This window comes from Thunnus albacares, chromosome 8, assembly GCF_914725855.1.
Source record: "Thunnus albacares chromosome 8, fThuAlb1.1, whole genome shotgun sequence".
NCBI classification, from domain to species: Eukaryota; Metazoa; Chordata; class Actinopteri; order Scombriformes; family Scombridae; genus Thunnus; species Thunnus albacares.
Genome location: NC_058113.1, coordinates 19,629,111 through 19,642,862, shown reverse-complemented (window position 1 = coordinate 19,642,862; position 13,752 = coordinate 19,629,111). Strand labels below are relative to the sequence as shown.

Below are 13,752 nucleotides of genomic sequence, written 5' to 3'. Positions count from 1 at the left end.
CAGTAAAATGAAAACCACAATAGTCATTCCTGTTTCAGCAAGCAATTTCTCTGCTTTCCCAGTTCTCAAAAATTTTAGAAAACTATTTCTACAAAGGCTAGATAATTTCATAGAAAAACACAATTTATTAAGTGACCATCAGAATAGTTTTAGAGCAAATAGGTCCACTTAAATGGCAGTGTTGGAACTGGTCGAAGAGGTATCTACTGCAATGGACAACAAGGAATATACTGTGAGGGTGTTTATAGACTAAAAGAAAAGCATTTGATACTATTGATCATGGCTTATTAATTAAGAAACTGGAGAGATATGGTATTAGAGGGATGGCATACTGAAGTTACCTTGATACCTGATAGATATCAATATGTACTAAATATTTAAATGTTGAATCTGATTTGTTGAAGGTTATTTGTGGGGTTCCACAAGGTTCAGTGCTAGGCCCCTAACTGTTTAAACTGTATATAAATTATATTTGTAAAGTGTCTAAATTGTTAAATAATTATTAATTATTTGCTGATGACACTGATTTATATTACTCTGGGAAACATTTGGAAAGGTTTCTGAATACAGTGGAAAGAGAATTAAAAGTCTTAAAGAAATGGTTTGATGGTAACAAGTTATCATTGAATTTAAATAAAACAAGGGTCATAGTATTTGGTAATCGGCAAATCAATAATCAAGTAAAAATTATGATCATTGCTGTTGAAATAGAATGTGTGTAAACATACATTTGAAAAAAAAGATCATAAATTATGTTGGAAACCATATATAAATATTGTGCAAACAGAAAACAATGACCAAACCATTACAATATTATATAAAACTAAAGATATCTTGAATCAGACCTCACTATATATATTGTATCAATTGTTTTACATCACCTGCTGTGTGGAGGTATGAGGAAACACATACAAAACCAACACTAATCCAATTTTCATGCTACAGAAGAGAGCTAAAAGAATTGTAAATCAATTGGATTATTAAACCTAGCAGTGAGAGGGTTGTCTATTACAATATGGTCGGTACAATGAGCCAAAGCTTCAGCCTACAGCTTTTCGGTCAATATTTTTTGTTTTCCTTTTAATTGAATGCCTTATTGTTATTTATTTATTTCTATGTGCATTCATTTTGGAAAATTGTTAATAAGGACCAAAATAAATTACTACTACTACTACTACTTACTACTATTACTACTGCTTTAGAGGTGGTGTTAGGTGGATTTTGTTGGACAGAGCCAGGGTAGCTGTTTCCATCTGTTTCCAGTCGGTATGCTAAGCTAAGCTAACCGTCGACTGGATGTAGCATCAAATTTACCTTACAGACATGACAGTGGTATATTCTCATCTAATTCTCCAAAATGCCAAACTATTCCTTTAATTATTAGGCCTATGCTTGGAAAGGACTTGGTCTCAGCTTTAAAAAAAATAGTGTCAACAGTTTTCAAAGGTAAAACTTAGATACTGACCCCCAAATTGTTCCCAATACGTATTTGTGTGTGTGTGTGTGTGTGTGTGTGTGTGTGTGTGTGTGTGTACGTACGTTGCTTTGGACAAAAACATCCACCAAGTTAATGTAATGTAATGAAAATGTTGTGTTGTTTTGGTGGTCAACATTCAGACACATAAAAAACTTTGTATGTACTTATAAAGGGTTGACATAAGTTGACTTGGACGTCCCCTCAAAAAATTTAAGACGTGACCTGAATTTGCCCCAGAGCACTCAAAGCAGCTCTGTAGTCATACACTGAACCCCGCCAACACTTGATGCATTTTCAATCTACCATGCACACAGGTACCCAAAATAGTACATTTTGACATTTCCTGTGCAGAAGGGCACTGTGTAAAGCTTACATGTAAATGACAGTATTGAACTCCAGATTTTACCGTCTCAGTGCGGAGTATGGCAGACTGATGGCATCAACATCAAACAGAACTCTACAATTGGATCATCCACTGATTTTATATTGCTCCACCCGTCTGAGATGCTCTCACTCACCCACACACACACACACACACACACACACACACACACACACATGCACACAAAAGTACACACACAGACCGCTGCGCTGTGTCATTACCACACTGCTGTGACTCCATAAAATGGGTTGTAAATACAAGCCGGCCTCCCAATTAGCCTCACTCACTTTCTCTCTTCTTTCATCTCCCCTTCCCTCTTTCCCATCTCCTTGTTTCTTTCATCTTGATAATTTTGTGCCTTCTGCCTTTCATTTTTATTCTTCCTTCCCTTCTTACCTGTTTGTCTGTCTTGTCTCATCATTTCTTCGTCTGTTCCCTCCGCCTTTCTTCTTTTGTTTCTCCCTCTTTCACTTCAGTTTTACTGTATAGTTCACACACTCTTAATACCACATCAGAGCAGGATTTGCGTGTCTCAGTTTTAATGTTTGGCTTCAATTTAGTGTCTTTGATCATTCTTTAAGTGCTTTAACTTTGCATTCCCAACCTCTTTTTCTCCTTCACAGTTGCTGCTTTTGTTATTTCTGTTCCTCTCCCTCTTCTGTAGCTATTTCTTCATTCTTTTCAGGCTTCTTGTATTTTACCTTGTTACAATATTTCGTGTCTCATCTTTCCCAATCTTTTACTCATCACATTTGTTTGTCTCCTTTATTTTCCTTCCATTCCTCTCTTCCGTTTTCCTCTCTCCTCTCCTCTTCTCCTCTCTGCACCCTATGTAATTTGCAGACTGCATAGGGGAAACGGTTGTTTTTAACTCTGAGTTTCTTGCGGCTGACCACAAAATGTTATATTTAGGCAAGGGTTGGAGTTAGGCCTGAAAATGACTGAGTTCACTTGCAGTGACTACTTTTCTCAGTTCACTGTTTGTGTGTGTGTGTGTGTGTGTGTGTGTTGGTCTGAGGCTTACCAACCCTATTGAATGCTTAAAGCAGGTCTCACTGAGAACAGGTTTCCTGCAGACAAACAGGGTGCGGCTTTGGTCTGTTCGTGCGTGTTTGTCATTTAGGTTTCCTCTCTGTATCACAGCAGAAGCGGATGGGAATGTCACAGATGCGGTTGCTGTGTGCAATGACACATGCACACTGCATGCGATGACCAATTTGAGTCAACTGGCAGCTAATGGATGTGTGTCAAGTATGCCTAATAAATATAGTTGTGGAAAAGTCCAGCTGCGATGTGCGCCATTTATATCATACTCGATGGGATCTCAGATCCAATGTCTCAGTGTTTTACTAGCTATTCATTTTCTCAGAGAAGCACTTGAAATTGTATATTATTTTATAGGTGGTGTTTATTTGAGATTTTAGGAAACCAAATGACTGGAACTCCTTGGTATCCTCCCTCTCCCTCAGGCCCTTTCACTCCTTTCACTTTGTACTCTCCTTCTTTTTTCCTTTTCTCTTGTTCTCTCTGTCTCGATTCAAGATCAACTCGGCTGGATGTTTTTAGTAAAGTAATTTGACAGCATGAGAATCTGTTCTTTCTTTTTTTGTAGCACGGAGGCGTTCAGTGCTGAGCGTGGGGCGAGAGAGGGCGCCACCAAGGTGATGATTGTAGTGACAGACGGAGAGTCACATGACGGGGAGGAGCTACCGGATGCTCTGGAGGAGTGCGTTAGCAGAAACATCACCAGATACGCCATTGCTGTGAGTATATCTCTACAAGTGTAGCCCACTGAATACAATGGCAGGTCATTCTGCTTTAAGGAGAAATTTTGTGTTTAGTTTGAGAGTCTTTGTACGTCATTATGCTCTAAATGTTGATTCAGTGTTGATTTTTCTACCATGACAAGAGTAAAACTATTGTGGAAAACACATAATCACCTAACCTACATTATCAGTGAGGTGTGAAGAGCATCCTTGACATTCTTCACACATTGTGAGAAAGTGGTACGCTGACCGTACACTCCCTCAAGGAACCACAAACTACCACCACCGCTCCCCCAAAAATAACATTACCAAATGAACCCCTTGGGTCTACTAAAATAGCCAAGCGGGAACAAAAACTCTTCCTTTCCAGCCCCACCCGCCCCCCTCAACAGAAAGAAACGCACTGAGTGGTGCAATGTTTTTTGTGTCAGAGGGGACAAACGCTGGTGGCAGGGCTAGTTGCAACCCTTCCCTTCGCCACAAGAGAAGCTGAGGTAACTTCAGACTCTACTGGAACCACAGTGGAGGAGAACATGAGCCAACATGGAGGAGGAGTGGCACTATAGACATACATGAAGATTGGATATGCTAGCAGGCTATGGATGGAGAAGTTAGCTCCAAGTCTCACTTTGAATGCTTAGTAGTCACACTGTTTGCATTGTCCATTGCTGAGGTTTGAAATATTATAACATTTTATTAGTAAGGGGTGAGTTCAAAATCTGTCTAGAATATGTTTTTAATTACATGGTTTGCATGTACTTTGTTGCTAACCATGTTGTCAAATTTTATGTATGGTAGCAATAGTACCGTTCTGTTTGATCAGACCCAAATCCCATCAAAATGTTTTTTCCCATGTCTTCTCTTATTCTTTCATTAATACTGTCTAAAGGAGGACATGCTGGGAAATTAAATACAATCTGTCGATAAAGCGTTGATTGCAGAAAATGATTGCAAAAATGTTTCCTCACTTATTTCTCGTGGTTTTGAGCCATGTTGGTAAATTTGGGTTTCATTTTGCCAAGTTTTGAGATCTTTGGTTCTGATACAACATGCCGTAGGTGAGAGAATTTTTGTTTGTGGTGCTCACAGCATTCAAAAATGACATTTAAAATGTTGGAACTGGGGCGCCCTGGAAGCCTACTGGTTTGGATGCACCACATAACTGCAACATTAATGGTTCAGTTTCGGCCACAGACCTTTGTTACATGTCATACCTCTCTCTCTACCTCTGCTTCCTGCACTCTCCGCTATGGAATAAAGACAAAAAATACCCAAAAAACCTTTCTCCTGCGAAATAGTCCCTTTTAAACCTTCTAGTGTGAGGTTTGTGGATTGTCCAAAGTTTTCTGGAAAGATAGGTTACTAATATGTTGATTTTGAAATTACTTTCACCTCAATTGCATTTGGATGGAAGTAGAAATCTCATACGGATATCTGAGAAAAAAGCAGGAGCAGGGAGAGGCTAAAGGTTAGCAAACCATAAATTGTGTTAAAGCATGTTGTTATTGTCAAATTACTGACTGCTTAAATAACCACTATAACTATTTGACATTTGCACAACATAATGCCAGGTCAAAAGTAGTTTAATTTGAGAGAAGGTTACAGACAGCCAGAGAAAGAAAGGCGCAAAGTACGGTTAGAGCACCGATTGTATACGCAGCCTTGAATTCAAAGAGAAATGAAGAAAACAAGAGAGAACGAGGTGGGTTTTGTGGTCAAGTGTTTGCCCAAAAAGTCAAAGCGATCACAGGTAAGTAACACTTGTAACAGCAGCCATGTTTTGGGTTAGGTTGTATGTGTGTGTGTGTGTGTGTGTGTGTGTGTAGTGAAAATGGCTCACAAGGGAGGGCAGAGCATTCAAAACAAGACCATGGTCACTCCAGACTGTGTTTTATACATCAGTGCAAATCAGCGGGTTGAAGTGTGTGTTTGTGGGGGAGCAGTTTGTGCAGAGCCATGAATATAGTAGCTACAGTTGGATTCATATTTTCATACACAATTGTATCGCCATATCACTAAAATCTGGATTTGTGCTTTACATTTTAACAAGACGTATCCCCTTTTCTCTTTTCTGTCTTTTCTCTTTTTCTGTTCATGACTATATATAAAAGTCACTTGGCAGCCTGAGTGGAATTTCCCAGTCTCTATAAGATCTTAATGTACATATTTATATGGAGGCTGTCTTCATATTACACACTACACCCCTCTCCATGTCCCCCTCCCTCCGTCCCCTACCCTTTGAAAACAGAGGATTTCCTTAGTTTGCTTGGCAGCCGGAGTCACAGGGGGAGATTCTTGGGTTTGGTTTCTCTTATGGAATTTTCTCATTTGTACTTCAGGTGTTAAGCTGTAGGTCACTGCTGCCACAGTGTATCTTCTGCATCATTCATCTCTTCACCTCTCAGCCAGGCCTGTGCTCCTTATTTACAAGTCTCTGATGGCTCCTGTTTCCTCTGTTCTTACGCTTTCCAGTCAATTTGTTGCCTTTAGGTATTGCTTAATTACTGGTAAATTACACAGGCAGTGACATACCTATAAAGTGAGATTATTTTCATTTCAGTCCTGCTGTATGTAGAGGTGGTGCTGGCCCTCCCTTCCCTCAGACTCTATCATATCTCTTCCTCTCTTCACTGTCTGGAACATGGAGAAGTAATTGCCCTGATAAATGCCAAATCTCTGTTTATGCTTTCTGTTTTTTTTTGCTTTCATTCCCTTTTTCTGCTTCCAGCTTAATCCCTTAATGTTTTATTTGTGTTGTCTTACCTGTTTATTCATTTATTCCTTTTTTTTTTTTTAAACTTTTTTTTTCTCTTTCTCCCATGCTGGGATTCAGGTTCTGGGTCATTACATCCGCCGGCAGCAGGACCCTGAGACGTTCATTAAAGAGATCAAGTATATTGCCAGCGACCCTGACGACAAATACTTTTTCAATGTGACTGATGAAGCTGCGCTCAATGACATTGTGGATGCCCTGGGAGACCGCATCTTCACTCTCGAAGGTGTGTGGTACAAGGGTGGAGGCTGAGGGTGAATTAAAGATACACTAGTTTAAAAAAGAAGAAGAAAGAAAGCCAGTGTGATACTTATTTAGCTCAGCAATGATCTCTGCCGTTGTAAACCACATGATTTTTATAAGAAGGGCTAAATTTAAAATAATCCACCATGCTTCATATATAGTCACATGATGACATATACAGCTGGTCACAAGCAAAAGCATAAAAATCCAGATATTTACTGTATACTGTATATATAGTTGGGTTTTTTAAAGTCCAATTTTAGTTTCAAGTCATTGCAACCTTGTATTAATGCTGGGAAATTCTATTTTAAGATGATCAACTTGAACCACAAATTCTTTGCAATAAAGGATAGGTTCACAATTTTCAGTCTTAAAACTATAGTCAGGTGGCTAAATGAACATTAAAACAGGTTTTGCTTGCTGTAATCTTTCCTCCTGTTCATACTGACTATTAAAATATCCCTTCCTAATGTGCTTGAAATGTAAGTGATGGGGGACAAAATCCACAGTCCTTGTTTCATGGAAAAATGTATTCAGAAGTTTATTTGATGCTAATAAGAGGCGTCAGACATCTGAGTTAGTCAGATCAAGTGATTGTCTTCCACATGTCTTTTTTAGCATAAAATTCCCCCTTTGTGTCTCGATGGACAATGTTTTCCTGTTCAGCTGCAGTGGAAGGATTGTAACAGAAAGAGAGAATTTGGCATTAAAAATACAGTAACTTTGAAAGATGTCCAATTGATTTGACTAATTTGGACGGATGAAGCCTCAAATTGGCTTTAGATAAACTTTTGAATATCTTTTTGCATGAAACGAGGGCTGTTGATTGTGTCCCTCATCACTAATATTAGAAGTGCATTATGAAGGGAACTTTTAATGATCAGAACAGGAGGAATGATTCCAAGAAAAGCTTGTTTCAATGTTCATATGGGCATCTGACTGTTGTTTTAAGATAGACTTGAAAAAATCAAGCATCGTCCTTTAAAGCACAGATGTATTGATGTCAACCAGAAAAGTTATGTGCATAGTTAATTAACAACTTTAGTTTGTGGTATTATATGGATAATTTTCATGTAGCACTGTTATCAAATTACTATATTGAATTAATTTAGTAGTAGTAGTTATTTCATCATATGACAGCAATTAAATGAGTTAATCCTAAACCTAAATTACTTACTTTGACATTTAGTTCTTGTATGTAAATACAGTGTTTCATAGTATTTTTTTATTTTATTGGATAATCTGATGTCTGCTTTCATATTTGATATGATATAACACCCATAATATGATGTACATTTTCATTTGGCTCCTTACTTACAAAGTGATTCACACTTTTCCAGTTACTCTTCTGGATTAATTGAGAATGGTTTGATCAGTAAATTAGATTGATTAATCGACCAATAATAAAAATAACCAAAACCAAAACTGTAGGTAGAGTCTGCCTGAGAAAGAAGAAAATTAAATACAAGAATGTGAGTCAGAAGAGGGCAGAAAAGAAGGAAGGAGGATTGGTTTCATGTGAAAATATAAACATTAGTCCCACAAAGAAAGCAAGAGAAGGAAAAGAAAGTAGTGTGCAGCTATCACAATAGAACAAGAGAAAAAGGCTGATGAAAAGTGATGCCACCTTTAAATGTTTAGAGAACTCAGAGGAAGGGACAGGAGGAAAGGAAAAGAAAGGAAAGGGTGAGGCGTTTCTGCCACCTGTGGTCTTCAGGGGGAGCAAGGGTGCTAATGATGCCATCTAGATCAGATCCTGGGAGGGAGAGGAAGGAAGGGAGGATATGTGCGAAGAAACGTGATGATTAAGAACCCTGTCCTGTTTGTCTCCATCCACCTTTAGGCACACTTGGCTACAATGAGAGCTCTTTCCACATGGAGATGTCTCAGATCGGCTTCTCCACGCACACACTGGATGTAAGTCCAACCTGTAGTTGTTTATCTATCTGTTGAGTGAATGTGTTTTTTCATTTGTGTGTCTCATCCTCGCCCTGCTCTGTCTCTCAGGACGGCATTCTGTTTGGGATGGTGGGCGCCTATGACTGGGATGGCGGAGTGCTGAAGGAGGGGACCAACGGACGCATCATGCCGCCCAGAGAGGCTTTCGAGAGCGAGTTCCCACTGGAGCTCAAAAATCACGCTGCTTATCTCGGTACAAAGATATCACACCACTGAACATAGTGCTCCAAGTGCATGACTATCACAGATTATTGTGTAATCAGAAACCAGGAAATCCACTGATATTCAATACATATTAAGCTTACTCCAAATAAAGGACAGGCATTGTTGCATCCAGTTGAAACCTTGAGACTGGAATGATGCCCTTGTCCTTTTTTTTGGAGTAACCTCACTCTTATTGTGTTACTGCATGGTATAACATGGACTAATTTGAAAAGTCTGTCTTCCATGGTGGTACATTCATGTGTTGGTGGAAAGCCCAGACATGAGAGCCTAATATTTGGCTACAGGTCCAGATTCAGCTTCTTTGCCGGAGCCCTCTGCACTAGCACCTCATTTAACTGAATGCTTTTCCACATGGGGATAAAGTTGGCCCGAACACAACCTGTAAGAGTAAATAGTTTGGTTACACTTAGATTAAAAGCAAATTTATTGAAGAATATGCATGTAAGCATAATATCAGCCTAAATATCAAAGGTATTCAATTTAGATTTTGATGGGGTGGCCTAGGTGGCTCCAGGCTGGAGACCTTTGTTGCATTACATTCTCCAACTCTCACTCTCCAAATCTCTTCACTGTCAGCTTTCCAGTGAAGGCATAAAAACCAACGGCATTGTGCCCCAGTAGCCTACTGGTTAAGATGTATGCCACGTACCAATGTCTATGGTTAGATTACAGTAGTGGACTTTTGTTGCATGTCATTCCCCATATCTCTCTCTTCTTGTTACCTGTTATCTCTCAACTGTCGCTGTATAATAAAGGCATAAAAAATGCCCCAAAAAAACCCCAAAACAGTGGCAAAGTATAAGAAAAGAAGAAGAAAGAATTACGAGAAACATGGTCAACAGCATAAGTGGAAACTACACTTGATTTGTAGTAAATGGGTTAAAAAAATACAAAAACACCAGTGTGCATCAGTGACTCTTCATTGAAGGATTGAGTTTCAGTGTTTGATGATGTATGTGTGTGTGTGTGTGTGTGTGTGTGTGTGTGTGTGTGTGTGTGTGTGTGTGTGTGTGTGTGTGTGTGTGTGTGTGTGTGTGTGCAGGTTACACAGTGTCATCTGTGGTAGTTGGTGACTGGAGGAGGCTGTATGTAGCCGGGGCTCCCCGGTTCAAACACAAAGGCAAAGTCATCCTGTTTGAACTCAGTAATGACGGCGATGTCAACATCGTACAGGCCCTCAATGGAGAACAGGTAGAGCTCCCTGCCCTCTTTTATGTGTTTAATTATTTTAACAGAAAACAGAGGGAATCCCATTTGTCTAAAATCAAAGCAATGACTCCCTCTACTGGCCGTAGCTGAAAGAACACGTTTCTCTTTTTTAGATTGGATCTTATTATGGCAGTGAGGTGTGTGGGCTGGATATCGACCAGGATGGCATCACTGATGTCCTTCTGGTTGCTGCACCAATGTACCTCGGCTCAGGAAACAAGGAGGCCGGTAGAGTCTACATCTACACCCTCAGTGGGGTAAGAAAGCAGTGGGATGGTCATTCTCCACCTCATGGATTATTACGCAATCATTATGAGAACACACAGGTTTCCATAACATTTTTCCTCAATAGACTAATAACATTATCCCTTTTTAACTCACTGCAGTGTATCCTGTTACCTACAACTCTTCCATCCTCCTTCCCTCTGCTTTCTTTTCCTCCCAGGAGGAGGTGTTTATATCTAACGGTACTCTGAAGTCAGAGGAAAAGTCTCAGGATGCCAGGTTTGGTTATGCACTGGCAGCCGCTCCAGACCTCAACCACGATGGCTTCACCGACCTGCTAGTAGGGGCCCCGTTGGAGGACGAACACAGGGGGGCCATCTATGTCTACCACGGTGACGGTATTTACATCAACCACAATTATAAACAGGTATTTGCCTTTTTCTCTTATAACCACAAACTCACTGATGCATTTCAGAATCCAATCAAACTGACTTCTGTTTTCTTTCTCAACCTTTCAGCGTATTCCAGGGTCATCAATTTCCCCCTCTCTGCAGTATTTTGGCCGCAGTCTGAGTGCTCGGTTGGACTTGGATGGAGATGAACTAATAGACTTGGCGGTGGGAGCACAGGGCAGCGCTGTACTGCTCAGGTGTGTAGAGAGAAAAGAAGGTCATTTTTACTACAGATTTTATTTGCAGTCACTGGGAGAAATTTGAGGGAAGATATAACTGGATAATACATTAAATTCATCACTCAGCTAGTTTCCTTTTTTTATTTGAGAAAATCTTTAATTTTCTTGTTAGATTAAAATCATCTGCTGGCTACTACATTTACGCAGTCACATGGCTAAAAATCTAATTCTACTTTATCCTTGACTGTCCCCAGCTCTCGCAGCATAGTCCAGATCAACGTGAGTCTGTCCTTCCAGCCACACTCCATCAACGTCATTCAAAAGACCTGCCAGAGGGGAGGCAGAGATTCAGCGTGTCTCAATGCCACCGCCTGCTTCACAGCCGTCTCCCGCTCCCCTGGATCACACAGCAATAGCTTTGGTAAGACACTTCATTCTTTTGTAAACTTCCAAATACTCTACCCTGATAACAAAAACTGCAAGTTTTGGGAATACGCCAGAATAGGAATTTTCCAGCACTCACCATCTGTCCCAACTACCTGCTTCCCTCCTCAGAACTGTGGGTTTCGGCCATGTTGGATGACAGGAAGTTGTCAGCACGGGCCCTGTTTGATGACAGCTCCCACCGACAGACCCAGCTGGCAGTGCAAGTTCACACAGGACAGACTCTCTGCTACAAACTGCCCTTCCACGTCTATGTGAGTGTCTGTAAGAACACCAAATACACTGTATCACAAACACGTGCATCAGGACTGATTGAGACTTGATTTTTATCACTTACATTTGTTTCCGTCTTTCTTTCACAGGACACAGCAGATTACATCCGTCCAATTAGCTTCTCATTGCGGTTTAAGATCAACAACACAGAGAGTGGTCCGGTGTTGGATGAGGGCTGGCCAACCACTGTCAAGAAATATGTGAGTGAGAGTGGATTACTAGCTTTCTTATTGCATCACATTTCCTTTCTTTGTTCTCCATGTAACATGATGTCCTTCCCACTTGTACCTTTCCAGATCTCATTCTTTAAAGACTGTGGTGAGGATGATGTGTGTACAACAGATCTGGTGCTGCAGGCTCATATGGACATCTCTGGGACAAGGTACAGATTTGAGATTTTCAACTACCCTCTGTTCTTTCCACGCTATTTTATTAATATGAGTTCAATTTTCTGTGAGTTTTCACTGTGTTTTCTCCACAGACAGAAGCCTTATGTGATTCGTAGCCCTCGTAGGCGTCTGGCGGTGGAGGTGCAGCTTGAGAACAGACTGGAAAACGCCTACAACACCAGCCTGACGCTGCATTATTCACGCAACCTGCACTTCTCCAGCCTCAGCATTAGGGTAAACCACACACATATACTGATAACACATGCAGCGCCACGTGAAATGAACCCTCCACATGTATCTACATGCACACTACCTAACATGACCTCTCTCTTTTCTTTTATTGTAGGAGGATGCCCACTTTAAGATTGAGTGTACAGCACTTGGCGCCAACAGCCACTCATGTAATGTCAGCTATCCAGTGTTTCGCTCGCAGTCAAAGGTACATTTATATTGAGGAAATAGCTCCATTGCTCTCTCGACCGGGCCCACTCATACTTCACTTCCTTCAGGTGAAATGTGTCACTTCAGCAGGCCGTTCTCTTCTTTGTATGCAGGTGAACTTCATGTTGGAGTTTGAGTTCAGCTGCACAACTCTGCACAATCGAGTCCAGATGAAGCTCACTGCTGCCAGGTAGAGCAGCATGGTCTTCATACACCATGCACGCAGTTTACAGATACTGAACACTTCAATAATAACACAGATTTTTTTTATTTTGGTGCCACAAGACACTGTCAGGCACCTTAGTTTAAACATTTGGTTCTCTTACAGTGATAGCGTGGAGAGAGAGGAGACTTTAGGGGACAACAGTGTTCAGCTGCAGAGTTTTGTTCAGTATGAACCAGACCTGTTTGTTAGCAGGTATGTTTGTACAGCATACAGGTATTTTAGCTTCTCTTGGACATAGTTTTTCTGTCTTTTCTTGCATATTTACATGCTGTTTTTTTCCTGCAGTGAATCTAATTTGAATAGATATGAGGTTCATCCCACTCGGACAGTGTCAGAAGCAATAGGACCGGAGTTCTACACTCACCTCAGGGTAAAGATAAATGCTCATTGCATCAACTTTAATGCAACCTATTGGCTTCAAGTTTTGTGAAGCTCTAAACTTGAAGTCACTGGGTTGCAATCACTCTAAAAACAAGACAAGGCAAAATTAGAATAATGTTTGTTTGTGTTTGTAGCTGCAGAATCTCGGCTGTTACTCTGTGAGTAATCTGGAGCTGAGGCTGCATCTGCCCTCTGTGGCTGCAGGAGACCGAGTCTTCATGACTGTCACTGACGTCTTTTCATACAACGTGAGTAGCGCTTCATTAGTGTTTGAATCTCTCTTTTAGATTGTATCTGACATATCTGAATTGCCCCGCAGGCTACAGGAGTGAACTGTAGCGTGCTGAGTGATCTGGCCCAGCTGAAGGCCAGACAGAGAGACGTGCGCCCCATCCACCCTGAGGACATGATGCCGAATGACGTACTGGTGAGGCCCTGATAGCACAGCAGCTACTGAGCAGTGTGCAGCATCAGCGTATGTGTTAATGCATGGTTTGCTTGTGTGTGTGCGTATATCTACATGTCTAGAATTGTAGCAGGTCATGGTGTACAGAGGTTGTGTGTCAAGTCCAGGAACTTCTGAGAGGGCAGGCCGCAGTCATTCGTGTCAGCCGCAGAGTCCACGATGATTTTTTCAGAAAAGTGAGATACACAACAGCACACAGACAACTCATTACAGCCAAATTCCTCTGCCCTATGAAACAAACA

At 40.8% G+C, this 13,752-nt stretch overlaps 1 protein-coding gene across 3 annotated transcripts in view; it reads left to right on the top strand.

Moving 5' to 3' along the window:
- The window catches only part of itga10 (integrin, alpha 10), a 33,579-nt gene that overhangs the window by 18,991 nt on the left and 836 nt on the right, over window positions 1-13,752 (top strand). For all 3 annotated transcript variants that reach the window (XM_044358048.1, XM_044358049.1, XM_044358047.1), the window contains exons 8-27: window positions 3,472-3,622; window positions 6,459-6,624; window positions 8,485-8,558; window positions 8,649-8,793; window positions 9,868-10,016; window positions 10,148-10,291; window positions 10,480-10,686; window positions 10,778-10,908; window positions 11,145-11,311; window positions 11,446-11,588; window positions 11,697-11,807; window positions 11,904-11,989; window positions 12,089-12,230; window positions 12,343-12,435; window positions 12,551-12,627; window positions 12,766-12,855; window positions 12,949-13,033; window positions 13,179-13,292; window positions 13,364-13,471; window positions 13,573-13,686. In XM_044358048.1, the coding sequence (XP_044213983.1) occupies window positions 3,472-3,622; window positions 6,459-6,624; window positions 8,485-8,558; window positions 8,649-8,793; window positions 9,868-10,016; window positions 10,148-10,291; window positions 10,480-10,686; window positions 10,778-10,908; window positions 11,145-11,311; window positions 11,446-11,588; window positions 11,697-11,807; window positions 11,904-11,989; window positions 12,089-12,230; window positions 12,343-12,435; window positions 12,551-12,627; window positions 12,766-12,855; window positions 12,949-13,033; window positions 13,179-13,292; window positions 13,364-13,471; window positions 13,573-13,686 (2,497 nt within the window). The remainder of the gene's footprint in view (window positions 1-3,471; window positions 3,623-6,458; window positions 6,625-8,484; window positions 8,559-8,648; window positions 8,794-9,867; window positions 10,017-10,147; window positions 10,292-10,479; window positions 10,687-10,777; window positions 10,909-11,144; window positions 11,312-11,445; window positions 11,589-11,696; window positions 11,808-11,903; window positions 11,990-12,088; window positions 12,231-12,342; window positions 12,436-12,550; window positions 12,628-12,765; window positions 12,856-12,948; window positions 13,034-13,178; window positions 13,293-13,363; window positions 13,472-13,572; window positions 13,687-13,752) is intronic.